Source organism: Peromyscus maniculatus, chromosome 1 (assembly GCF_049852395.1).
Source record: "Peromyscus maniculatus bairdii isolate BWxNUB_F1_BW_parent chromosome 1, HU_Pman_BW_mat_3.1, whole genome shotgun sequence".
Lineage (NCBI taxonomy): Eukaryota > Metazoa > Chordata > Mammalia > Rodentia > Cricetidae > Peromyscus > Peromyscus maniculatus.
In genome coordinates, this window is record NC_134852.1 from 28,505,946 (window position 1) to 28,532,070 (window position 26,125).

The 26,125-nt window shown below is 40.6% G+C and overlaps 1 protein-coding gene and 1 long non-coding RNA gene across 3 annotated transcripts in view; one reads left to right on the forward strand and one right to left on the reverse strand.

The window, feature by feature from the left end:
• LOC143273272 (uncharacterized) overlaps positions 1 to 26,125 on the forward strand; it is a 91,138-nt gene that overhangs the window by 16,550 nt on the left and 48,463 nt on the right. The window lies entirely within an intron of this gene.
• Positions 1,004 to 7,088, reverse strand: LOC143273144 (insulin growth factor-like family member 3). The gene is made up of 4 exons (XM_076571539.1): positions 6,960 to 7,088; positions 3,048 to 3,384; positions 2,799 to 2,866; positions 1,004 to 1,191 (listed from the first exon to the last, which is right to left on the reverse strand). The coding sequence occupies exons 1-3, from the start codon at positions 7,057 to 7,059 to the stop codon at positions 2,818 to 2,820; spliced, it is 486 nt and encodes a 161-aa protein (XP_076427654.1). The 5' UTR covers positions 7,060 to 7,088; the 3' UTR covers positions 1,004 to 1,191; positions 2,799 to 2,817.

Genomic DNA, 26,125 nt, shown 5'->3' on the forward strand with positions numbered 1-26,125 from the left:
CATGTCAACAACTTCTTAGATTTAACATTTTCTTTGACTGATGTATCATTTTCTTGTATCGCAGCTTCCACATCTGAGATTCTCTCTTCCATCTCTTGTAGTCTGTTGGTGATGCTCCTGTCTGTAGATCCTGTTTACTCACCTAGATTTTGCATCATCAGGATTCCCTCAGTTTGTGTGTTCTTTCTTGCTCCTGTTTATGTTTTCAGATCTTGGACAGTTTTATTCATTTCCTTCACCTGTTTGTTTGTTTTTCTTGACTTTCTTTAAGGGATTTATTCATTTACTGCAATTGTTTGTTTATATTCTGGATTTCTTTAAAGTGTTTATTAATTTCCCCTTTAACTACCTCTAGCATATTCATAAATTTGGTTTTAAGGTCATTTTCTTTGGCTGTGTTGACATGTTCAGGGGTTCTTGTGGTAGGATAGCTCTGGTAGTGCCATATTGCCCTGGCTGTTGTTGACTCTGTACTTGCACTGACATCTAGGCATCTGGGTTGGGGATGAATATAGATCTAGGAGCTGATTTCTGTGCTTGTTTTGTTAGATGGATGTTTTATTCCCTGGTTTCTGCTTTCTTTTGGGTCTTCTGGATTTTGTGGTCTGTATTTCTGGCAGCCAATGTGATCTCTTTTCCAGCAGAATGTTTCCATCAGAGTTGGGGGCAAGACTCTGACAATGAGCATGACCTTTGGTCCAGCAGGTGTTCTCTCTTCCTCTAACTGGCATGTTCTGGTCAGCCTGGCCTGCACCTGAACAGGGGATATCTGCCTAGATAGGGTTGGGGGTACAACAGTAGGTGTGGGTGGTGAGCAGGGGAAGTGTCAACATCTTTGGTCTTTCTGCTCAGAACCAAAGGTCTGGGAGAGTTCTGAGGGCAAGTGGGGCTCTTACCTATTCTGACTGGAAATTGTTACATAGCACCCACTGTCTGAGTTTCTGTGAGGGTCCCAGGCCTAGTTTGCATACAGCTCTCTGCTCCGATGGACTCAAGATTGGATATATTTATCTTTAATTGCATTGACACATGATAATTTTAGAACATTCCAATACATGTTTAAACTATGTTCAAATGAGCATTATAATGGTGCATGCATAATGTCACTTCACTCCAATGCCTCAGGTGCCCATCCTTCAAGTAGGAACATTCAGGAGCTGGTATTTACTGGAAGAAACCAGACATTCGAATCTGTCCAGGGAAGAAAATTGAGAGTTAAGATCTTTAAAATGTAGGTAGAGATGCATGTCCAGGAAGGCAGATATGAGAGGGTGGGGCACACAATGGTGACCTGAGTGCACACAGTCAGGGTGAGATATCAGGGGAATCGATTAAAACACATTTTGTTTGAAAATGGCAAAATGATATCTAATATACTGTGTGCTGGCTTAAGAAATAAAAATGAGGAACACAACAACTTGTCAATCATAGGCCCCAGGGTGTGTGTGGGATCTACCAGTGGTATTTTGCTAAATGGTCACGTTGTCAAATGACCTTGTGTTTGTGTGTGTGTATATGTGTGTTGTTGTTGTTGTTGTTGTTGTTGTTTATGTTTTAATGTTCACTTTTATGTATGTGGCTGTCTTGCCTACATATGTCTGTGCATGATTATCTGCAGTGCCTGAATGGCCAGAAGAGGGCATCCTTGGATTGGAGTTACAGGTAGTTGTCAGTCATGTGTGTTCTGGGGATGGACCTCAGGATCTCTGGAAGGACAACAGATGTTCCTAACTACTGATGCAATTCTCTCTTCCTCAAATTACTTTCTTAATAATTTTTATGCCTGTACACATGTGCTCTCAACCTTGGTCAGAGAAGTTTCTTTTATAGTAGGTAATGGTTGATACAGAGACTTATAATTGGTCAATGTGCTGAGAACAAGTAACTGTGAGTCTCCAGCTACAGATGGGTCATCTGTATCAACTAATCTGTTCCAGCCAAGGCTCAGGGAAACATGCTGGAAGAGTGAGTAGAAATAATGTAAGAGCCAGAGGTTAGGGAGGATAGCCATGAAAGGCTGTCTTCTGAAATGATATAGCTGATGCACACATCTACTGACAGCATCTGTGATTGCCTGCACAGACCTGGGCAAGTTCAAATCAGTCAAAATACCAGTGTATGTGGGAGCATGAAGGTTCCCCAGGCCACAACCCAGGCTGAGGGAGCTATGGGCAGCTGGTGTCTACTGGGAAGGGACAGTTACTTTCCTCTGGGGACATGGCCTCAGGTATATTGCTCATTCCCCAGTGAATGGCCCCACACTCATTCACACCTGGTCAGCAGTGACAGGACTCAGGGTATATTAATAACAGTAATAGCAATGGAGGACCTCATATTGGCGAGAACCAAAGAATTAATAATTCTTTTTTCCAGTGATGTACCAGTACTATTGACACAAGAGTGACCTCAGGTTGACAGGAATCAAAGAATTAATAACTGTTTTTATGACCCACTGATTATAACCAGGATCCCTTGTGTGGCCACAGGTTCAGAACCATCTATTGGAGCCTAGTGACTCACCATTTGACACATGAAAGACAATGACAGTCCCTTCCCTGGATTCCACCAGTAGCTAATTTGGTAGGGAGAGAGGAAGCCCAGTGAGCTCACTAGTACCCATGGTTGGCTGTTGACAGGCTGAGCTGTACCCAGGCAACTGAAGTAAGACTGAGCTTGCCAACAACCCATTATCTCCAGAATGCTTCCTGAGCCTCAGAGGAGGTGGTACAAATGTCCTGTTTACAGCCCAGCACTCAGCCATCATCTCAGTTAGTGACTGCACAGACATTAAAGCCTACCTGGGCATCACTTTGTTGCCTAATAAAAAGTGGATTTTCTTGGATATCTCTTCTGTAAAATGTTTCTGCTGCAAAATAGAAAATAAAAATGAAGAATAAAAGAAGTGAATGAACAAAACATCCCAAAGGTTTGTTAGTGATTAGAACAGGGGGGCAGGGGTTTTCATAAACGGAGGTAGGTGCACCTGAAGAACCCCCTTTTCCATTTCCATATACAACCCTATGTACAGACAGGGAGAGGATGCTTACCTGGCACAGTTCCAAGAGATGGGGGATGAACTGCAATGGGATTTCTCCCCCTGAAGTTTCAGCTTGATGAGAAATTTCGGATGGGAGCCATAAGACTCTGAACAGCAGAGTTCAAAGCAGGGCCAATAGGGGCAGTCAGCAGTACCACAGTTTCGAGTCAGGTTAAAGGGCAAGATGGCATCATCCACACAACACTGCTGCGAGGGGATGTAGATCCTGTCCCCACACATGGGTACTGGCTGGCACAGCAATAAGCCAGTATGTGAGAGAGTTGGGGATGTGTGAGATTCTGCAGCTCCTGAGTTTGTGAATAGGAGTATGGGAATGAGGATGATGCCTGAGAAACATAAATGGGACAGAATCACAATGGGTGCCACAGCTGATGATGATCAGAGACAAGGGACTTCACTAGACACTCAGAGTGGAGTTTGTGACTGACTCTGGATGTGTTTCAGGATCTGGGCTGACACATGAGGAATGTAGGATGCTAGGAAGAGTGGAGTTTGTGAAGTTTGCAAATGGGAAGAAAGATTACCCTTGCAGATTCCACATGGGTGGTTATGAGGGAGACCCTGGGAACTGAACACAGAAAGAGGGTTAATTTGAAGTTCATAGGTGCATTAGAGCTGCAATAAGTTTCAGATGTGACTTTGACTAGACTCTCCATCTAGATTCCATACACAGTGATTCTGATCAGGCTGCTGGGTAGTACGTGATGGAGGGACAGCAGAAGTGGGTTCATGACTGCAGCTGCTGCCTCTGAAGACTGACAAAGGATGACAGCCTCAAGGTAGACTGAGCAGTGTATAGAGCGAAACCATGAAAGTTCCAGAAAGATTCTTGGTTGGGTATCAAGAGACAGCTGGTGTGTTGTGGTCCTTTGTGTGTACATGAGGGAGACTGTGGTGTATTTTCCTATTGGAGATTCCATGAGCATAGTTTTTTAATAAAGCATTTGGCAGAATCACATTTAAAATATTTTAACTTTATTATTATTATTACTAGTATGTGTCTGTGACACACACACCCAGGGAAAGAGAGAGAGAGGGAGCAAGAGAGCAGGAGAGAGGGGGGATATACAAGGAGGTCAGAAGACAGTATGGAATCAGGTCACTCCTATCTTTATCTGGGTTCTGATGGTTGAACTCAGGTGGTAAGGCTTGCTGGCAATCTCTTTTATGTGGTAAAACATAAAACTCATAACATCTCCATGCTAGAAAAAAAAGCCCCTCTCTATGTGTGGCCATTTGGGTGTATCAGTGTGTGGGGGATCATGCCAGGGATTCAATGTAGAGTTCAGAGAACAATCTCTGTGTTAGTTCTCACTTCCTCCCTTGTTTGAGACAGGGTCTCTTGTTCTCATGCCAGGCTGCTTGGCTCGTCAGCTTCTAGGAGATTCCCTTGTTTTCATTTCCAGTCTTGTTATGGGAACATTGAGATTAGAGACTCCAGCTACAAGCTCTGGTTTTATCTGGGTTCTGGGTATTTTAACTCAGACTCTCATGTTTGCACAGCAAACATTTTACCCACTGAACCATCTCCTCAGCCCTAGAGTCACACTGCTAAAAGTTCCAGAGTACAATTTTGTTGAGTCTGGAACTGAAGTTGAGGCACATTGAAAAGTTAGTTGATGTTTAGGTTTTTCCAGCCCAACTCTTTCTAGGAGCACAGAGGCCTCTCCTGCATTCTTAGGTCTTAGGTGTCAGGACCCATCCACAGCAGTCGTGAACAATGGCCTACCAGAAGTTCAAGAGTATAAAAATATCAATAGTCCTAGTATTTAGTTTTCTCTTGTTGGAACAAACACCTGATTATTAGTACTTTAACAATAAAACAGCCAATTCTGGCTCATGGCTACAGAGGTTAGAAAATCACAGATCACATAGCAGCCCTTGGATGGGACTGTGTGCTGCTCTGGGTTGAATAAAGAACAAGTCTGTATAATGGAAAGAGAGATCATTAGAGGCACTTGCTTTTTTTACAAGATATTTTCAATATGACCACTCAGAGAGAATGAGAGCTTCCTCATTGCTGCCATTAACTGATACTGACATCACTTCTTTCAGAATGGCTCTGCTTTTGTGTCTCATGCCATAAAATATCTCATAGACCCTGCTCTAACTCACTCCAGCATTGATCAATTAAGATTTTATTACATAAACTTTTGGAAGACATACTCAAAAATCATAAAAATAGTCAAAAAATCCTCCAAGTGATTCTTAACCCCTATCAGATTCTGGATGATCTGCAACAATCTGCCTAAAGTTATCTAAGTGACAAGAGAGATGGCTCAAGGGATTTGAGCACTTTCTTTGCAAGAAGAAGGACATGAATTTGAATCTCCAGCACCCATGTAAAAAGCCATGCATGACCCTGCACATCTGTAATCCCAGAATTGGGAGCAGAGACAGGAGGAACTAAACAGCTTTTGGTAAGCTAGGATTATCAAAACAGTGAGCTTCAGGTTCAGCTAAAGATCTTGTCCCTAGGCAACAAGGTGGAAGGCAACAGAGAAAGACACCCTGCATCTTGCTCTCACTTCCTTGTGCACTCCCATGGGCACTTCACACTCACATAACTCTTACATAAGCATGCATTTCACACAAAAAAACAACAACAAAAATAATAAACAATTGTCAAAAATAATCTAGATGAAGTCAAATCTGACCATGGATAACTTGTGTGGTGTTCTTGAAGAATGAAAGATGGAATAGAGGAGAGTGAGGGGAGTCAAGGAGAGGCAAGACCTGAGATGGGCTATCACATGGCTACATAGAGGTGGAATTCTAGGGGACAACACAGTCAGACTTTGTCCCTACTCCCTCCCATTCAAGCCTGCACTATAGTAGGACCCTCAGTTGAACACAGATTTTGCTGATAAGAAAGGTGTGCAATCAGGCTTCAAGTATAAGATGTTGAAATTCGCTGGGCGGTGGTGGTACATGCCTTTAATCCCAGCACTCGGGAGGCAGAGGCCTGCGGATCTCTGTGAGTTCGAGGCCAGCCTGGTCTACCAAGTGAGTTCCAGGAAAGGCACAAAGCTATACAGAGAAACCCTGTCTCGGGAAAAAAAAAAAAGTTGAAATTCACGACCTTTTGATTCTGAAGGGCCAGGACTCCAGGCCACAGTGCTGGAAGCACAGCTGAGATGCACAGCTGGGGACACAGAAATGAGTGCCACTCAAGGATAGAAATTGCATTCTTTTTATAGCACAGTAGCTCTGCTTTGCCACCACAGGAAGTTTTTAGCAAATTAATGTACAGATATTTGGGGGAGTCATGGCTTTGCTCCAAGACTCCTCACCTCCCTCATCTAGAGGGCTCCATCTCTTCCCTCCTTGTTGTATCTATTCCCACAAGTGACTCTTTCTGAGACTGAGCACGTAAGTACAAAAATGAGGAGCAAAAAGGGAGTGAGACTGATGTTGGGGGAGCCACCAGGTGGTCATGATCAGGGCTACAAGCTCACATGTCTGAGCTTCTTTTGTTGGGTTTGGTAGCTAATAACAGACATTGAGACTGACCCTAGTCATGTCTGGTGTTGACAGAAAATTTGTGAGGCGGGTCTCAGAAGAGGAGGAAACTCCTGAAAATTTCAGGCAGAGTCGTTGGATCACAGCCAGAGATGCCAGCAAGGATGATGAGATGGGGAATCAAGAATAAAGTAGAGAAGGGAGGATTACAAAAGCTCAGAGGTAGCCAGGCATAGTGGCTCACGCCTTTAATACCAGCACCCATGGGGCTGAGGCAGGTGGATCTCTGTGAATCCAAAGGCAGCCTGGTCTATTTAGCAAGTTCCAGGACAGCTATGGCGACAAAGTGAGATGGCGTCTCAAGTAAACAAATAAGTGAAAATTCAGAGGCAAAGGAGAGATGCCAAATACCTGTGTCTCCTTGGGATGGAGTACTTACCAAAGTTCTTGAGCACCATGGTTCTGGTTAGGCTATGGAGCTGTAAGCGGCAGTCGTGGTAGAGTGAAGACTTCAATTGTGAGCTGTGGCTGATAAACATTCAGTATCTTTTATCTTATAGGCAGTGGTAATCCTGGGTAGGTGGAGAAGATAAGTGGAAGTTTAACAATCGGCTCCTGTGTCCAGTCCAACCAACATACCTGTTATACCCTTGAACTCCATAGTGAAATAGCTGACTACCTTCTGAAATTTAGTTTGGAGGAGGTATCATATCTGGAGACACTCTCTCTTATTCATGTGCAGACTGCCAAGGAACACTTACTCTTTCTATCCCTTTCATACATTTTACCCTGAAAGCCGTATTCAAAATGAATCACCCAGCCTTGATGCAAGGGAAAGAGCTTTGTTCTGACTCAACAAAGCTGAACTTGATTTGTCATTCATTGACGAATCATTGACACCCATGAGAGGCCTGCTCTTTTCTGAACAGGGAGGAGTGGCTTGGGAAGGGTAAAGTGAAGGTGCAGGGAAGAGGGAGGGAAATGGGAGGAGAGGAACGAGAGGAATCTGTAGTCAAGATGTAAAATAAACAAAAGCATTTAATTAATAAAAGATACTAAGAAAATGCTTAAGTTGAAAAAATTTTAAAAGTACTCACTTGGCACAGGTATGGCCTTAGATTCTACACTCAGTATTGCAACATATGTTTAAAATAAAATTCTAAGAACGAAAAGTGAATCAAAGAATGAGCAATTTTGGAAATCCCTGTTCTAGGTCATAACTTAGCTTCATGATTTCCATCAAATAACTATGAAGACTATTTTTACAGTGCAGGGGATTAGTACTCTACCACTGAGCTGCAGCCAGCAAATGTCAACAATATGGTCACCTAAACAAGACCCAAAAAGTGATGGAGCAGTTGATGTGCCAGTGTGCATGGCAGAATTCTCACAAGGCTTTACTCTTAGAATAAAAGCTAGACATAATTAATGTGTCCTGAAGGAGGAAGAATCTGTCTTCTACAGGGTCAAATCCTGATCAGTTAATCAATCCCAGAAGGTCATCTAAACAACATTAATTGAACATAGCAGGTTATATTTATAAACCTATCTACGTATATATGTAAGAATTATGATTAAAGAATAAAAGCCACAACTTTCAGAAAGAATGGGAAGATCAAGGGAGGAATTGGCGGGAGAAGTACATTAGCTACTGGTGGAATCCAGGAAGGGGACATTCATTGTCTTTCATGTGCCAAATGGTGAGCCACTAGGCTCCAATAGATGGTTTGAAACCCGTGGCCACACAGATGGTCCTGGTTAAAATCAATGGATCATAAAAACACTTTTATTAATCCTTTGATTGCTGCCAATCCCAGGTCCCCTCTTGTTGTTATTGTCAATAGTACTGAGTCCAGTCACTGGTGAATATGTGTGATTGAGTAGTGGGGCTTTGGGGTGTCTGCTGAGCCAGCAGGAGGCTGGGGGGGCACCTGTTGATTGGTTGCCCCTAAGTTGAGGTTTTTTGAGAATTGCTTGATTAGCTTTAGCCCATTTTTAGTGAACCTAAACTAAGACCTGGTTCATGCCAGGGCTGCTAGGGGAGCCTGTTATGACCCTGGCTTGGTCATTCAGTTCTTTTTTCTTTTTCTTTTTTCTTTATTTCTTTTTTTTTTTTTTGAGTAGTGGGCCATTTTAAATTCTGAATATGCATTTTTTTATTTACAGGCCAGTATTGTTGTTTTAGAACCAATAGCTTGACCATGGAGAATTGCTCTGTAGATGTAACCAACCATCTTATTAAATAAGAAACACAGAGCCAATACAGAGATGAAAGCCAAGAGGTCAGAGGAATATCTAAGAGCTAAAAACCTTACCCTTCATTGTCGCTGTTGTCCTGCCTCTCCAAAGAAGACCTACTTCCTGTGTGTCTGTCTTTTTTTTATAAAGTTTCTGTTCTGCCTTCTCATTGGTTGTAAACCCAACCACATGACCTCCTAGTCACTGCCTGTCTGTACAGACATCCAGGTCTTCTATGGTTGGTATTGAGATTAAAGGCATGTGTCTCCATGCTGGCTGTATCCTTGAACACACAGAGATCTACCTAGCTCTGCCTACAAAGTGCAAGAATTAAAGGCATGCACCAGCACTGCCCAGCTTTTGCTATGGCTTGCTAATAGCTCTGATTGCCAGGCAACTTTATTTATTAACATACAAATCACATTTTAGTACAAATAAAATATCACCATATATCCCCTTTTCTATTTTAATAAAAGGAAAAAAGTTGTAACTAATGTAAGAAAAACTATATACAAAAGTACAATAACTATATACCATATATACAAGCAATAAATACCTAAACAATGTCTAGTCCATTTGTATTTGACAAATTCAAAGAAAATAATTCCATTATCTATCCTATTTTTGTAAGTCCAAAATGTACCTAATTCACTTTCTATCCTAACTAATCTTCTTCAACTATAACTAACTAATATTCAACTCCCACAAAGACCCAAGAAGGAAATAATATTACCTAACAAAAATAAAAACAGGAAGTGCATGCAAGCAACTTCCAAAAAATTTGTGAGTTGACAGAAACAGCCAGCTGCCTGGACAGTCATCTAAGGTTTCTCTGCAGTGTCAGCCTATAGGCTTAGCATATCTGACAGACTCATTTGTGAAGTAGGATGTACACAAGGTCAACAGTTCAACCTCACATTGGGTGAGAGCAGTCCATGTACCAGAAACACTTGAATTCCACTAGTGTCATGTCATGATTCAGGATTTTAAATTCTGGAAATTTGTGATGGTTTTTTAATTCAGCTGTCCATTCTTCTTGGCTGTGTATATGTGGCTTCATCTCAGCATCCCGTTCTTCTCCACATCCCTCTATTAAATGCCAGTCTACTATTGAGAGGTGTGAGCTTAGTTACTCTTCAAGAATAACTGTTTCTGCTGCTGTTCCACTGCACATCAGAAGCCATCAACCCACTGCCTGTTTGGCTGCCTTCGAAGAAAAGGGCACTGTACCTTTTCCGGATTGTGAAGGCCACTTCAGGGACAGTGCCATATTGTCCTGGCCTCAGAAGATGCCTTTTGATAAAGCCATAACAACACTTGTTTTGGCAAGAATCAGTAGTCCTTTGTTTTGTGTCCTGTCAGTCCATTTTGTCCTGTTGTCATCAGTTGATTCGAGGATACTTTGTTGTCCAGTGCCTAACTTTTGCCACAATGAAAGTTAACTCCATATGCAGTTTTTTCAATGCCCATATTCTCTCTGAAGTACATTGGTATTTCTAGGAGCTGACATGTCTCATAGTCATAACAAAAAGAAAAATTTTCTAAGTTATTAAAACATTTTAAATGCCATATTCTGTAGATCTCTGAAGGGTTTGAAGATGACCTGTCTATCTAAAATATATCTGCTCAATCTTGAAAACATACCTAATATGACTACAAGTTCTATTATAATGTCTAACTACTAACTTTCATTTCTTTATATCCTAATAGTTGGTAATAATAACATTCAAGGATCAGAAAATTGTATTACATTGTTAAATGAACAGTATAAGTATAATTAGAAATATACATATAACATTTTCTAACAATATCAATTTTAATATATATATAATTTGTATATAATATAAAACAATCCAATCCAATGTAAAGTATATAAAACTAGTAATTGTCTTTTTCTTTTTTTAATTTTTATTTATTTATTTTTAAACAAGAACCTTAAATCTAATCTCCTTTGCTTAGCCTTTTTCCTAACCCTTGATAACAACTTGTAACCAACCCACCTAAACAATGAAAATTATCTTAAACCCAAAACCCATTAAAAGACAAAAAAAATGCCCCACACCACTTCTTTGGGCATGTGGGCATCGTATTCTTAAAATTGCTTCCTGTTGGGCATGGACGAAGGTATCTTTATCCTGAAAAGAAAAATTTTAGGTTAATTGTCAAAGGTAACTATATCCTTCATTATCCAGTCTGTGTATAATGCCAAAGTTCAGGGTTTATCTCAAGTCCTTTTCAAGTAGTCTTTGAGACTGGATCATCTCAGCTGCCATTTCAAAATTGCTCCAAGCACTTTGTAGTCCAAAGCTGATCTGTAGATGATTTTTGTCAGCTTAGTTATGTTATTATTGTCCACGTGGAATTGTTGTTGTTGTGGGGCCCCATCTTCTTTCTGGAGACTTCAGTTGATGTTAGGCCTGGCTGTGATTTCCTGCAGAAAACTGATAAGAGACTCGAACACAAAGACATATATATGCAACTAATTAAAGCCTTTTTTTCTAGATTTAGTTAGTACCCTATATGACAATTCATATATTAACAAAGTTTAAAATGTATGTGTATATATATGTGTGTGTGTGTGTGTGTATTAATCTTGTAAATTCGATCTAAAATTCATACTTTAAGAAAAGTTTAAAGAATGAGAATACAATCAAAGAGTTGAGATTAGTAATAGAATAGTCCCTTAATTAATTTGGTTTTTTTCTGTCCCATAGCAGAAGATGGATCTTTTCTTCTGGCATGATACAGGGAGTTTGTATTTTCCTTTTAACAACATGCTTGAGTTTAAAGAAGGAGAGAGCCATTCTCCAACTCCAAAGTCAGCTTTAAATTTTAAATGAACTGGGACTACAAGAAGACCAATAGTGTTAAATGTCTTTAGAGAAGAGCAGAAACAAACAATTAGGAAGACATTAAATTTTGTAGATGATGTACTCATAGGCCATTTCACTCTGTTTCCTGGGATAGATGATTTGTCCTTTTTCCTCACTTGTCTCATTTGTCCAGTATTCTTCAGATTCAATTTGTAATCCCCAGAAAGGCAATTTTTTTAATTCTTTAAACATTCTTTCTAAAGTATCTGTATTTGAGTCAGTTAGTAAAATATCATCCATATAATGATAAATTATAGATTTAGGAATTTTTTTTTGAAAATGTAATTATTATTTATTTATGTATGGGGGTATTTGGTCTGCATGTATGTCTATGCACTCAGTGTGTGTATATGTCTGGTGCCTGAGGAGGCACCAGAAAGGGGAGTTAGAGCTCGACAGTTGTGAGCCATCCTGTGAGTGCTGGGAATTGATCTCAGGTCCCCTGGAAGAGCAGCCAGTGCTCTTAACTGCTAAGCCATCTCTCCAGCCCCAGAAATTTTTTATGTATCACTTCCAATGGCTGTTGTACAAAATATTGGCACAGAGTTGGGCTATTCAACATTCCCTGTGGGAGGACCCTCCATTGAAATCTTTTAACCGATTGAGAATTATTATAAGTAGGCACTGTGAAAGCAAATCTTTATCTGTCTTTTTTCTTGTAAGGGTATTGAAAAGAAACAGTTTTAAATCAATAACTATTAAAGGCCATCCTTTTAGTAACAGGATAGGCAAAGGAATTCCATTTTGTAGAGAGCCCACTGGCTGAATTACTTCGTTAATTGCTCTAAGGTCTGTTACCATTCTCCATTTACCAGATTTCTTTTTAATAACAAATACAGGAGAATTCCAAGGGCTGGTTGATTCTTCAATATGTGGAGCATTTAACTGCTCTTCTACCAGCTCTTCTAAAGTCTGGTGTTTCTCTGTTGTTAAAGGCCATTGCTGAACCAATACAGGCTTGTCTGTTAACCCTTTTAAAGGTAGAGCTGTTGGTGTCTTTGAGAGATCATCAGTTATTGTGCCCTGTTCTAGTATAATATGGATGGCTGGTGACCACTCGTTAGAATATCTTCTATATTTCTCTCAGAAACATGTGCTAGTTTATGATTTATTTCTGAGGTTGCAGGGATGTTAATTTGAGTATTCCATTGTTTCAACAGGTCTTGACCCCACAGGTTCATAGCTATGTTAGCCACATATGGTTTTAATTTTTCTCTATCCTTCTGAACCTATACATTCGAGCCATCTTGTACTCTGTTTCACATGAGATAATGTTCCAATTCCTAACAGTTGAATGTTTACCTCCTGAAGAGCCCAAGTTGGATGCCAAAATTCTGGTGAAATTATGGTAACATCAGCACCTGTGTCTACCAGACCAGACAACAAAACACCATTTATTCTTATTGTTAATTTTGGTCTTTGTTCATTTATAGAAGTTTGCAAAAAATTTTCTTTATGTTTTTTCCTGAATTTTTTATTCTCTCTGTTTCATCATCCTGACCAGCATGATTTATTCCAATAGGCATTTGGTTATTTAATTGCTCTGAGTAAGGGTTTTCTCTACAGCTGCAGGAAAGGTTTGAACTGGATTTGCTGTGGGGGCCTGCCTGAGGCCCCCCTGGGAGTTTCCCGAAGACCGAGGCAAAGGATTACTTTGCCCGTCCCTTGTTGATCTATATTCATTGGTCCAGTGTTTTCTTTTACCACACCTTCTGCATACTCCAGAAGGAAAGGGCATTCTGTTGCCATTGTTCCTTGAAGAAACATTGTTTCTAGGAATGACCTGTTTACAGTCCCTTTTCAAATGTCCTTGCTTTCCACATCCAAAACATCTAACATTCCTCAAAACTTTTGAAATTGCTTCTCCTACCCACATGTTATCATGGTCATGAGCCTCAACATTAACCATGTATCTAATCTAATCTTCCAAGAGTGCAGACCTTGCCTTTAACGGCCTAATTATTCTCTTGCACACTGCATTCACATTCTCAAAGGCCAAAGATTTGATTATTATCTGACTAGCTTCTGAGTTCGGGAACATTCTCTGTACTACTGAAGTCAATCTTTGTAAGAAATCTGTGAAAGATTCTTTTGGGCCCTGTACAAACTTTGTAAATGACTCAAGTTATTTTTCCTGGTTCCTCAACTCTGTCCCATTCATTCAAGGTTGCTGTTGGACATAGAATTAGGGTTTGGACATCATATAAACATTGTGTTTGTACTGAAGCATATTGGCCTTCTCCAATAAGCTGATCCTGGCAGACTTGTATTCCTTTATCCCTCCATTGTTTTTCTATATTTTTAGACTCCTCCTTGAACCACACTTGTCACTGGAGTTGTCTGGGTTCCAGAACAGCATGTGCCAGCTCCCACCAGTCTTGTGGAATAATCCTATTATATGTTGACCAAGAGTTTAACATTTGCTTTACATATGGGGAATGCACGCCATAAGATATTATTGCCTCCCTAAATCTTCATAAGTCTAACATTTTAACTGGAATCCAAGTATTTTGTACATTCTCTTCATCAGGTAGCTGCTGTATGGCTACCGGATAAATTAAGAGTGATTGTGTGAAAACAGGCTTTCTTTCTGTAACTTTATGAACCAATCTTGAAACAACTTTACTGTTAATTTCTTTTGTTTGAATCTGAATTTCTCTATAATTCATTTTAACAGGTTTTTCTAAAACTTTTATCCTGGCATTTAAATTGACTATCTTTTTTTAATTTTTTTAATTTTATTTTATTTTACAATACCATTCAGTTCATCATATCAGCCATGGGTTCCCCTATTCTCCCCCCTGCCACACCCTCCCTTTTCCCGAGCCTACCCCCCATCCCCACCTCCTCCAGGGAAAATCCTCCCCCGAGGACTGAAATCAACCTGGTAGACTCAGTCCAGGCAGGTCCAGTCCCTTCCTCCCAGACTGAGCCAAGTATCCCTGCATAAGCTCCAGGTTTCAAACAGCCAATTCATGCAATGAGCACAGGACTTGGTCCCACTGCCTGGATGCCTCCCAAACTGATCAAGCCAATCAACTGTCTCACCTATTCAGAGGGTCTGATCCAGCTGGGGGCCCCTCAGCCTTTGGTTCATAGTTCATGTGTTTCCATTCATTTGGCTATTTTTTTTCAGTAATTGAGTAAAAATGAAATTTATTATAAGCCACAGTCGTCCTCCATGCTATATATATATAGCCTCCATGGTTCTATGGGTTGTGGTCTGATTGTTCTTTATTTTATATCTAGAATCCACTTATGAGTGAGTACATACCATGACTGTCTTTCTGGGTTTGGGTTACCTCACTCAGGATGATTTTTTCTAGTTCCATCCATTTGCCTGCAAATTTCGTGCTTTCATTGTTTTTCTCTGCTGAGTAGTACTCCATTGTATATATGTACCACATTTTTTTCATCCATTCTTCCATTGATGGACATCTAGGTTGTTTCCAGGTTCTGGCTATTACAAATAGTGCTGCTATGAACATAGCTGATCATGTATCTTTATGGTATAAATCAGCATTCCTTGGGTATATGCCCAAGAGTGGGGTGGGTGGGTCTTGAGGTAGTTCGATTCCTAATTTTCTGAGAAACCACCATACTGATTTCCAGAGTGGTTGTACAAGTTTGCATTCCCACCAACAGTGGAGGAGTGTTCCCTTTGCTCCACATCCTCTCCAACATTGACTGTCACTGGTGTTTTTGATCATAGCCATTATAACAGGTGTAAGGTGGTATCTCAGAGTCATTCTGATTTGCATTTCTCTGATGATTAAGGATGTTGAGCATTTCTTTAAATGTCTTTCAGCCACTTGTGATTCTTGTTTTGTGAATTCTCTGTTTAGCTCTTTAGCCCATTTTTTAATTGGACTGTTCAGTATTTTGATGTCTAGTTTCTTGGGTTCTTTATATACTGTGGAGATCAATCCTCTGTCAGATGTGGGGTTGGTGAAGATCTTTTCCCACTCTATTGGCTGTCTTTTTGTCTTATTGACTGTGTCTTTTGTCCTGCAAAAGCTTCTCAGTTTTGAGAGGTCCCATTTATTAATTGTTGTGCTCAGGGTCTGTGCTGTTGGTGTTTTATTTAGGAAATGGTCTCCGGTGCCAATGCGTTCAAGAGTGCTTCCTACTTTCGTTTCTATTAAGTTTAGTGTAACTAGATTTATGTTGAGGTCTTTGATCCACTTGGATTTGAGTTTTGTGCATGGTGACAGATATGGATCTATTTGTAATCTTTTATATATTGACATCCGGTTATGCTAGCACCATTTGTTGAAGATACATTCTTTTTTCCATTGTATAGTTTTGGCTCCTTTGTCAAAAACCAGGTGTTCATATGTGCATGGATTAATGTCAGGGTCTTCAATTCGCTTCCATTGGTCCGTATGTTGGTTTTTGTACCAGTACCAAGCTGTTTTTATTACTATAGCTCTATAGTAGAGCTTGAGGTCAGGGATGGTGATGCCTCCAAAGGTTGCTTTATCATATAGGATTCTTTTAGCTATCCTGGGTCTTTGTTTTTCCATATGAAGTTGAGTATTTTTCTTTCCAAGTCTGTGAAGAATTGTGTTGGGATTTTGATGGGGATTGCTTTGAATCTGTAGATTGCTTTTGGTAAGATTGCCATTTTTACTATGTTAATCCTACCTATCCATGAGCATGGGAGATCCTTCCATTTTCTGATATCTTCTTCAATTTCTTTCTTTAGAGATTTATAGTTCTTATCAAAAAGGTCCTTCACTTGTTTAGTTAGTGTTGGCCCAAGGCAACACTATTATATTATATTATATTATTTGTGGCAATTGTAAAGGGTGATGTTTCTCTGACTTCTTTCTCAGACCTTTTATCATTTGTGTATAGGAGGGCTACTGATTTTTTTGAGTTGATCTTGTATCCTGCCACTTTACTGAAGGAGTTTATCAGCTGTAGGAGTTCCCTGGTAGAGATTTGGGGGTCAATTATGTATACTATCACATCATCTGCAAATAGTGAAAGATTGACTTCTTCCTTGCCAATTTGTATCCCTTTGATCTCCTTTTGTTGTCTTCTTGCTCTAGCTAGAACTTCTAGTACTATATTGAATAAATATGGGGAGAGTGGACAGCCTTGTCTTGTTCCTGAATTTAGTGGTATCGCTTTGAGTTTCTCTCCATTTAATTTGATGTTTGCTGTTGGCTTGCTATAAATTGCTTTTATTATGTTTAGAAATGTTCCTTGTATTCCTATTCTTTCTAAGACCTTTATCATGAAGGGGTGTTGGATTTTGTCAAAGGCTTTTTCAGCATCTAGGGAGATGATCATGTGGTTTTTTTCTTTCAGTTTGTTTATATGGTGTATTACATTGACTGATTTCCGTATGTTGAACCATCCTTGCATCCCTGGGATGAATCCTACTTGGTCGTGATGGATGATTGTTTTGATGTATTCTTGGATTCGGTTTGCCAATATTTTGTTGAGTATTTTTGCATCAATGTTCATGAGGGAGATTGGTCTGTAGTTCTCTTTCTTTGTTGCATCTTTGTGTGGTTTGGGTATCAGGGTAATTGTAGCCTCATAAAAAGAGTTTGGTAGTGTTCCTTCTGTTTCTATTGTGTGGAACACTTTGAAGAGGATTGGTAATAGTTCTTCTTTGAAAGTCTGGTAGAATTCTGCACTGAAACCATCTGGTCCTGGGCTTTTTTTAGTTGGGAGACTTTTGATGACTGTTTCTATTTCTTTAGGGGTTATTGGTCTATTTAAATGGTTTATCTGGTCTTGATTTAATTTTGGTATTTGGTATTTATCCAGAAAATTGTCCATTTCTTCCTGGTTTTCCATTTTTGTGGAGTATAGGTTTTTGAAGTATGATCTGATGATTCTCTGGATTTCCTCATTGTCTGTTGTTATGTCTCCCTTTTCATTTCTGATTTTGTGAATTTCGGTGTTCTCTCTTTGCCTTTTGGTTAATTTGGCTAGGGGTTTGTCTATCTTGTTGATTTTTTCAAAGAACCAACTCGTTGTTTCATTTATTTTTTTGTATTGTTCTTTTGTTTTCTATTTCGTTGATTTCAGCCCTCAATTTGATTATTTCCTGGTGTCTATTTCTCCTGGGTGAGTTTGTTTCTTATTGTTCTAGAGCTTTCAGTTGTGCTGTTAATTCATTGGTATGGGACTGCTCCATCTTCTTTATGTGTGCATTTAGAGCTATGAATTTTCTCTTAGCACCGCTTTCATAGTATCCCATAAGTTTGGGTATGTTGTACTTTCATTTTCATTGAATTCTAGGAAATCTTTAATTTCTTTATTTCTTCCTTGACCCATTGATGTTTCAGGTGGGCATTATTCAATTTCCACGAGTTTGTGGGTTTTCTATAATTTTTGTTGTTGTTGAGGTCTAACTTTAAGGCATGGTGTTTGATAAAATACAGGAGGTTGTTCCAATTTTTTTTGTATCTGTTGAGATTTGTTTTGTGTCCAAGCATGTGGTCAATTTTTGAGAAGGTTCCATGAGGTGCTGAGAAGAAGGTATATTCTTTTGTGTTAGGATGGAATGTTCTGTAGATATCTATTAAGTCCATTTGAGTCATAACATCTGTTAGGTCCTTTATTTCTTTTTTATGTTTCAGTCTGGTAGATCTGACTTTTGGTGAGAGTGGTGTGTTAAAATCTCCCACTACTAATGTGTGGGGTTTAATGTGTGTTTTAAACTTTAGTAGTGTTTCTTTTATGAATGTGGGTGCTTTTGTATTTGGAGCATAAATGTTTAGAATCGAGACTTCATCCTGGTGGATTTTTCCCATGATAAATATGTAATGTCCATCCTGATCTCTTTTGATTGATTTTAGTTTGAAGTCTATTTTATTAGATATTAGGATAGTTACACCAGCTTGTTTCTTAGGTCCATTTGCTTGGAATGCCTTTTCCCAGCCCTTTACTCAGAGGTAGTGTCTGTCTTTGAAGTTAAGGTGTGTTTCTTGTATGCAGCAGATGGATAGGTCCTGTTTTCTTATCCATTCTGTTAGCCTGTGTTTTTGTATAGGTGAGTTGAGACCATTGATATTGATGGATATTAATGAGCAGTGATTGTTAATTCCTGTTATTTTTTTGAGGTTGTGCTGTGTTTTCCTTCTTGGTGTATGTTGGTGTGGGATTATCGATTGCTTGATTTTTCATGGATGTGTTTAGCTTCTTTGGGTTGGATTTTCCCTTCTAGGGCTTTCTGTAGGGCTGGGTTTGTGGACAGGTATTGATTAAATCTGGTTTTATCCTGGAATATTTTGTTTAGCCCGCCTATGGTAATAGAGAGTTTTGCTGGGTATAATAGTCTGGGTTGGCATCCATGGTCTCTTGGTGTCTGCATAAGATTTGTCCATGATCTTCTAGCTTTCATAGTCTCTATTGAGTAGTCTGCTGTTATTCTGATTGTTTTGCCTTTATATGTTACTTGGTCTTTTTCCTTTGCAGTTCTTAATATTTTTTCTTTGTTCTGTGTGTTTAGTGTTTTGATTATTATGTGGCGAGGGGACTTTTTTTTTTTTTTTTTGATCCAGCCTATTTGGTGTTCTGTGAGCTTCTTGTATATTCATAGGTATTTCTTTCTTTAAGTTAGGAAAGTTTTCTTCTATGATTTATTTTGAATATATTTTCTGTGCCTTTGAGTTGGTATTCTTCTCCTTCTTCTATCCCTATTATTCTTAGGTTTGGTCTTTTCATGGTGTCCCAAATTTCCTGGACATTTTGTGTTATGACTTTTTTGTCTTTGGTGTTTTCTTTGACTGACGAATCTATTTTCTCTATTGTGTCTTCAGTGTCAGAGATTCTCTGTTCCATCTCTTGCAATCGGTTGGTTATGCTTGTTTCTGTAGTTCCTGTTCATTTAGTCAGGATTTCTATTTCCAGCATTCCCTCAGCATGTGTTTTCTTTATTGTCTCAAATTCATTTTTCAGATCTTGGAATGTTTCTTTCATCTGTTTAATTGCTTTTTCTTGGCTTGATTTGATTTCTTCCCATTTTTTGTTCATTTTTTCTTCCATTTCTTTAAGGGAGTTTTTTATTTCCTCTTTAATGGAGTTTTTCATTTCCTCTTTAAGGGAAGTTTTTATTTCCTCTTTAATGGAGTTTTTCATTTCCTCTTTAAGGGAAGTTTTCATTTCCTCTTTAAGGGAGGTTTTCTTTTCCTCTTTAAGGGAAGTTTTTATTTCCTCTGAGGGAATGTTTTGTTTCTTCTTTAAGGGCCTCTATCATCTTCTTAAAGTCATTTTTAGGGTTGATTTCTTCTGTTTCTTCTGTCTTGGTATGTTCAGGTCTTGCAGGTGTAGAATCACTACATTCTGATGTTGCCATATAGGTCTTTATGTTGTTGCCTGTATTTTTCTACTGGCGTCTACTCATCTCTTCCTCTGCTTGGTGCAGGTGGTGTCTGTGTCTGAGAGTGTCTCTCTTGTTCTAATTTTTAGTCTTGGTTTTGTAGGAGTTCTTGGTTAAATTGGTGCTATTGGGCTGTTTCTTCAGGGGCAGCTGATCTCAGTCAGTGAAGTATATACTTATGATTCTGGTGATCTGGTTTGGTGGCTGAGCAGCGCCTTCTTCTGTGTTCCCAGGTCACGTTTTTGTCCATTCGTCAACTCCTCAGCTGATCTTGTTTCTTCAGACTTCAAACTGTAGGGATCTGAATCCTCTCCCAGATGGATTTCAGCTGAGCAGGGTAGTCTCACCAAAACCTCCAAGTTATTGGGTTTCACAGGATCAGCAGCTGGGCCCTGGGTTGTCCTCAGATGGAGTGTTCAAATTCGTTCTGGTTCTGTCCCACGGAGATAGCTTCTTCCAGGGTGTTGGGGTTAGAGGCGTCCCTGTTCCAAGCTGCGTCTGCTTGTCTCTGTCACCGGGCTTGTCTACCTCTGTGGGCTGCCGCTGGGCCTGTATGTCTCTGCCGGCTGCCGGCCTACCTACCTCTGCTTGTCACTGCTGCCAGGCCTGTCTACCTCTGCGGGCTGCCGCCGGGCCTGTATGTCCCTGTCGGTTGCCGCCGCTGGCCCATTTACCTCTGCGGGCCGCTGCCGCGGGCCTACCTGCGTCTGCTTGTCTCTGCCGCTGGGCCTGTCTACCTCTGTGGGCGGCTGCTGGGCCTGTATGTCTCTGCCGGCTGCAGCCGGGCCTGTATGTCCCTGTTGGCTGCCGCCGCCGGGCCTGTCTATCTCTGTGGGCCGCTGCCGCGGGCCTACCTGCATCTGCTTGTCTATGCCACGGGGCCTGTCTTGACTATCTTTTTAAATAGTAAAATGAGGATAAGAAAAGTAATAAAGTGCATAATTCGATCAACATTAATCTTCTGATATAGTTGTTCCATTGTCAGTCTGCCTAAAATTTCAAAGCCCAATTTTCTTCCAATGTACACATAAAACCCATTTTTTTAATGTGGAAAAAAATTTCTTTTAAATAGTTTTCTTTAAAATATCTGATATCTTAATTGACTTACCAAGTCTGTGCAGAACCGTAGAAATCTGAGAGAATTTCAAAACAGCCACCCAGTGTCCAAGGTGTGAATCCAGAGAAAGAGAGAGTGAAGGGTTCACAACACGCCCCCCCCCCACGGTCGCATTTACCAGGCGGACACTTCCGCCTAGCCAATTCCGGTCAGGCCGGACACCTCCGCCTAGCAAGTCCCGGCCAAGGCATCTCGCGTGACCAGAATCTGTGACGTTACATGGCTACGTAAGCACGCAACGTGACCATGTGATCTACGCACAATTTGGAGTAGTGACGTGACCTGGCCACGCCCCCAGCTGGTTTTTAAAGCGGAGCGCCATATTCTCTCTCCTCTCTCTTCTCTTCCTCTTCTTCTCCACGCACGTGTCTCTCCCACAGGCCTGCGCACTCTATCCCTTTATCTCTAATAAACTCTATAAGCGGATTCTGTCGTGTTTCGTGACATTTCCTTGCAGGGTAAGAACACAACGCAGCTAAATAACTAACAGAGAGAGAAAGGAAGAGAGAGAGAGAGAGAGAGAGAGAGAGAGAGAGAGAGAGAGAGGAATCATAGACACAATTTCTGGCTAAAAGCTTAAATCCAGCCATATGTTCCCTCTTGAGTCGAGTCAAGCCTGGGCTCTGGCTTCCTTAAGCTCCGACCACATGTGTTGGCTTTACAGGAAGGGGCCCTTATTGGAGAAATTATTTTGGCCACTCCACGTAGTTTAAAGGATATCTATTTAATGGGGTAACTCACAAATTAAGTAATGAGTAGGTTGCAGGGTCTGGGGAAGGTGTAACGCAGTCCAGCGGTGTTCTCCAGAGCTCTGCACAGTCCACCTTCACCGGTCAGTGTCCCGGCACCAAGAGAGCGCACAGAGAGAGCGCTGGCCCATCCAGTTCTCAAGTCCCCAGGCACCTCCCCTCGCCCCGCCTTGTAGGCGTGACAGTTGCCAGAGTCTCAATGGGGGTTGGAACTTCCAGATTCAAGCTGGAATGGCTATCCACTACAGGCCCTGTTTGGCAGGGCAGGCCTGAGTTTTTCATAGCACTGGCTTTAAGCAAATAGCTCTAGCTGCGGGTAACTGCTTGGGGTCAGTCCGGCCTGAGACCTAAGCCAGCTGGGCCCAAGCTAGGGAGCCGGGCTGCCCAGCCAGAAAACCAGACTTGCTGCCAAGCCAAGCCAAGCAGCTTTTAATGGATTCTTGCCACGTGGGCACCAAATGTAAATGTAATCAACTGTCTTATTAAATAAGAAACACAGAGTCAATACAGAGATGAAAGCCAAGAGGTCAGAGGAATAGCTAAAAGCTAAAATCCTTACCCTTCACTGTTGTTGTTGTCCTGCCTCTCCAAAGAAGACCTACTTCCTGTGTGTCTATCTTTTTTATAAAGTTTCTGTTCTGCCTTCTCATTGGTTGTAAACCCAACCACATGACCTCCTAGTCACTGCCTGTCTGTACAGACTTCCAGGTCTTATATGGTTTGTATTAAGATTAAAAGCGTGTGTCTCCAGTGCTGGCTGTATCCTTGAACACACAGAGATCTACCTAGCTCTGCCTACCAAGTGCTGGGATTAAAGGCATGTACCACCACTGCCCAGCTTTTGCTATGGCTTGCTAATAGCTGTGACCACTGGGCAACTTTATTTATTAACATACAAATCACATTTTAGTACAAATAAAATATCACCACATTTCCCCTTTATAAATTTGACTAGGGCATTAATAGTGCTAGGTTTACAGGTTAAGGCCAACAGTAAGAATATCAAGGGCCCAGCCAGGGCTGACAGGAGAGTAGTTATCCAGGGTGACCAACTGAATAAAGATTTATATTATTTTTTAAGTTTTTTTTATTAAGTAGCCTTTTTTATTAGATTTATGGAGGTTTTTTATAACTTTTGAATTGTTAGCAAAAAAAAAAAAAAAAAAAAAAGCATCGTTTTTAGAGCCAGACATAGACACCCCCTCGTTGAGGGAACAGTAAGTTTAGCGCCCTTTTATTTTGGAGGACTACCTTAGCTAAAGAGGAGAGTGATTTTTTTTAGATGAGTGATGGATTTTTTAGGGTGGCTATGTTTGCATTTATGTTGGTTTTGGAGGATGAGGGCTGAGGTTTTAGTGCCTATGGCTTCTGCTAAGCCCAAGCCTATGAGGGAGGATGTGGTGGTAATCTAATTATACTGAAATGTGATTTTGATTGTATGTTAATAAATAAAGTTGCCCGGCTAGCTCAGTCGGTAGATCATGAGACTCTTAATCTCAGGGTCATGGGTTCGAGCCCCACGTTGGGCGCCAGGTATAGATGTAACCAACCATTTTATTAAATAAGAAACACAGAAATAATGCAAAAGAGAAAGCCGAGAGGTCAGAGCTCAGAGCCAAAATCTCACCCTTCCGCCTGCGGTGTCCCAGCTTGCCGAATAAGCACTCTATTTCCTGTCTCTATTTAAAGAGACAGAACAAGCCACAGCTATCTCACCTCACCAGTTCCTCAGCTGGTCCTGTTTCCTCAGACTGGAAGCTTCTGTGTCCTCATCCCAATAGCTCTCAGCTGAACTGTGTTGCTCCAAAGCCTGAAAGCTTAACCAGCCAAATGCTTCTAGTTTCTGGTCCTCACGCCTCATATATCTTTTTGCTTTCTACCACCACTCCCTGGGATTAAAGGCTGGCTTTCTGGGATTAAAGGCGTGTGCCACCACCGCCACACTCTTGCAATGGCTCTAATAGCTCTGACCCCCGGGGCAACTTTATTTATTAACATACAATCAAAATCACATTTCAGTATAATTAGATTACCACCACAGGAGGATATTAGGACAGCTGGGAAAACTTTTTGTTTAGCCAGTTCTAGTGGTTTTAATTGATGGAGAATTTTTTTTAGCAAAATAAGCTATTTTTGGGAACCAGCTGCACCAAGACATAGAAACCCTGAGTATTATTTAAAACTCAGGCATGTATGCAGGAGGTTAAACTCATGGTACAGGCCCACCAGACATTGTTTGGTGGGATTAAATATTTTGTTTTTAGTGGGTTCTGAGTTTTTGGTGCAGAGGTTAATATAATTAGGTATGGGTTTGCCCACCTAGAGGCCATTTTTTGTTACAGACTGTAGGGTAAGTGTTTTGTTTTGTTTTGTTCTTTTGCCTGAATGTTGCCATTTGCATGACTGCATGTCAGAGAAGCTGGTATTTGTAGCTAGAGTTTTCCTGGTCCTGCCTAGCCCATGGTCAGGACAAATCTCTTTCACCTGCTAGTCCCGCAACTGCTCAGTTTTGTTTTTTTTTTTTTTTAACCACCACTAGTAAATTGAATTAATATTGGGTTATATGGTTTTTTTCTGTTTTTTGTTTTTTGTTTTTTGCAAATTTAGTTTATCAAGCACCCAGACATTTTAGTTTGGCTATTTTTTTTTACTCTGGTAAGATTATTTTAGGGGGCCTTTTACCAAATATGACCAGTGGAGACACAGCTTTATGAAGCAGAGAAATAGTTATTGGCTTTTTTACAGGTTTTTATTTGGGCCTTATTTTTATTATACTCAGGGCAAACATAAAAATGGGTGACTTTTTGTAACATAGCATTATATACCTTAGTCCAACCATAAAAGGTTTTTAAATTAAAGTATAGGTTAGGAAACCAGTTCCCCAAAGGGGCTGTATGGGAGGTTTGGTTTAGGACCTTTTTTGAGCCAGCATTGATAATTTTTTATCAATGTGAGATTAAAGGGTAGGTGGGGGTTGTAGTCCCTTATGGTGATCTGACTGGAAAGTCCAAGAGAGCACATGCATTTGTTGAAGAAGCGTAGAGACAAGCCCACTATTTAGCTGGATTGGTGACTTTGAATTTTTAGTTTTAGAGGATTTTGAGGGTATTCAATGGCCCTTTAAAGTTCAGGATTGACTTTTTATGAGCATAGTTCTTAGGATCGGTGTGTGGGTCTACAGGTTTCACATGGGAATGATTAATTTAAGTGGGGACCCTGTCCATTGTGACAGCTGTGGGTGCTGTTAGGCTGACAGTATAAGGTTCCTTTTCGCCAGGCTTTAAGGTTGTGTGTGTGTGTGTGTGTGTGTGTGTATTTCTTGATGATTACCAGGTCCCCTGTGTAGATGTAACAGTCTTATTAAATAAGAAGCATAGAGTGAAATGCAGAGTTAAAAGCCTAAGAGGTCAGAGCAGTAGCTAAGAGCTGATACTAAAAACCCTTTCTTACCCTTTGCTGCTGCTGCTGTCCTTCCCCTGAGAAAGAGACCTGCTTCCTGTGTATCTGTCTTTATTGACTTTCTGTTCTGCCTTCTTATTGGTTGTAAACACAACCACATGACCTCCTCATCACTACCTGTCTATACAGACCACCGGGTCTCTATGGTTGGTATTGAGATTAAAGGCGTGTGTCTCCAAGCTGGCTATGTCCTTGAACACACAGACTCTGCCTGCCATGTGATCAGATTAAGGGCATGTGTCACCACCACTCAGCTTCTGCTATAGATTGCCATTAGCTCTGACACCCAGGCAACTTTATTAACATACAAATAAAATCACATTTCAGCACAAATAAAATATCACCATACTCCTGGCCAGAAACCGTGGGGCATAGGAGCTGGTGCCTTTTTATAGATTGCACGCAGCTGAGGGCAAAGTTGTTTTTTCACCTGAGACAGAACTTGTAGGGAGGAGAGAAATCTGTGGTCATTAAATTCAGCCAGCAATTCTTCCCTGAGATTATGCAGAATTGGTGGTGGCCTGATATACATGATCTTAAATGGGGTCAGGCCTAAGGTGTAAGGAGAATTGCGAACCCGGTAAAGAGCAGAGGTTAAGGGAGACACCCAGTCACCACTAGTTTTAAGGGTTAATCTGGTTAAGGTCTCCTTCAGGGTCCTGTTGACCCTTTCTGCTTGGCTGGAACATTAGGGATAATAAGCACAATAGAGTTTCCAATTGGTTTCCATAGCCTTAACTAATTTCTGTGTTACCTGTGAAGATGAATGCAGGCATGTTATCTGAGCCCAAGAGCACAGGGAGGACATACTTGGGGATAATT

Excerpts from the sequence above, each read along its gene's own strand:
- LOC143273144 (XM_076571539.1), bottom strand. The coding sequence starts at position 7,059 with ATGTTTATCAGCCACAGCTCACAATTGAAGTCTTCACTCTACCACGAC. Across the intron at positions 3,385-6,959 it reads CATGGTGCTCAAGAACTTTG|GCATCATCCTCATTCCCATA; the intron begins GTAAGTACTCCA and ends TATGTTTCTCAG. Across the intron at positions 2,867-3,047 it reads ATCTCTTGGAACTGTGCCAG|CAGAAACATTTTACAGAAGA; the intron begins GTAAGCATCCTC and ends TCTATTTTGCAG.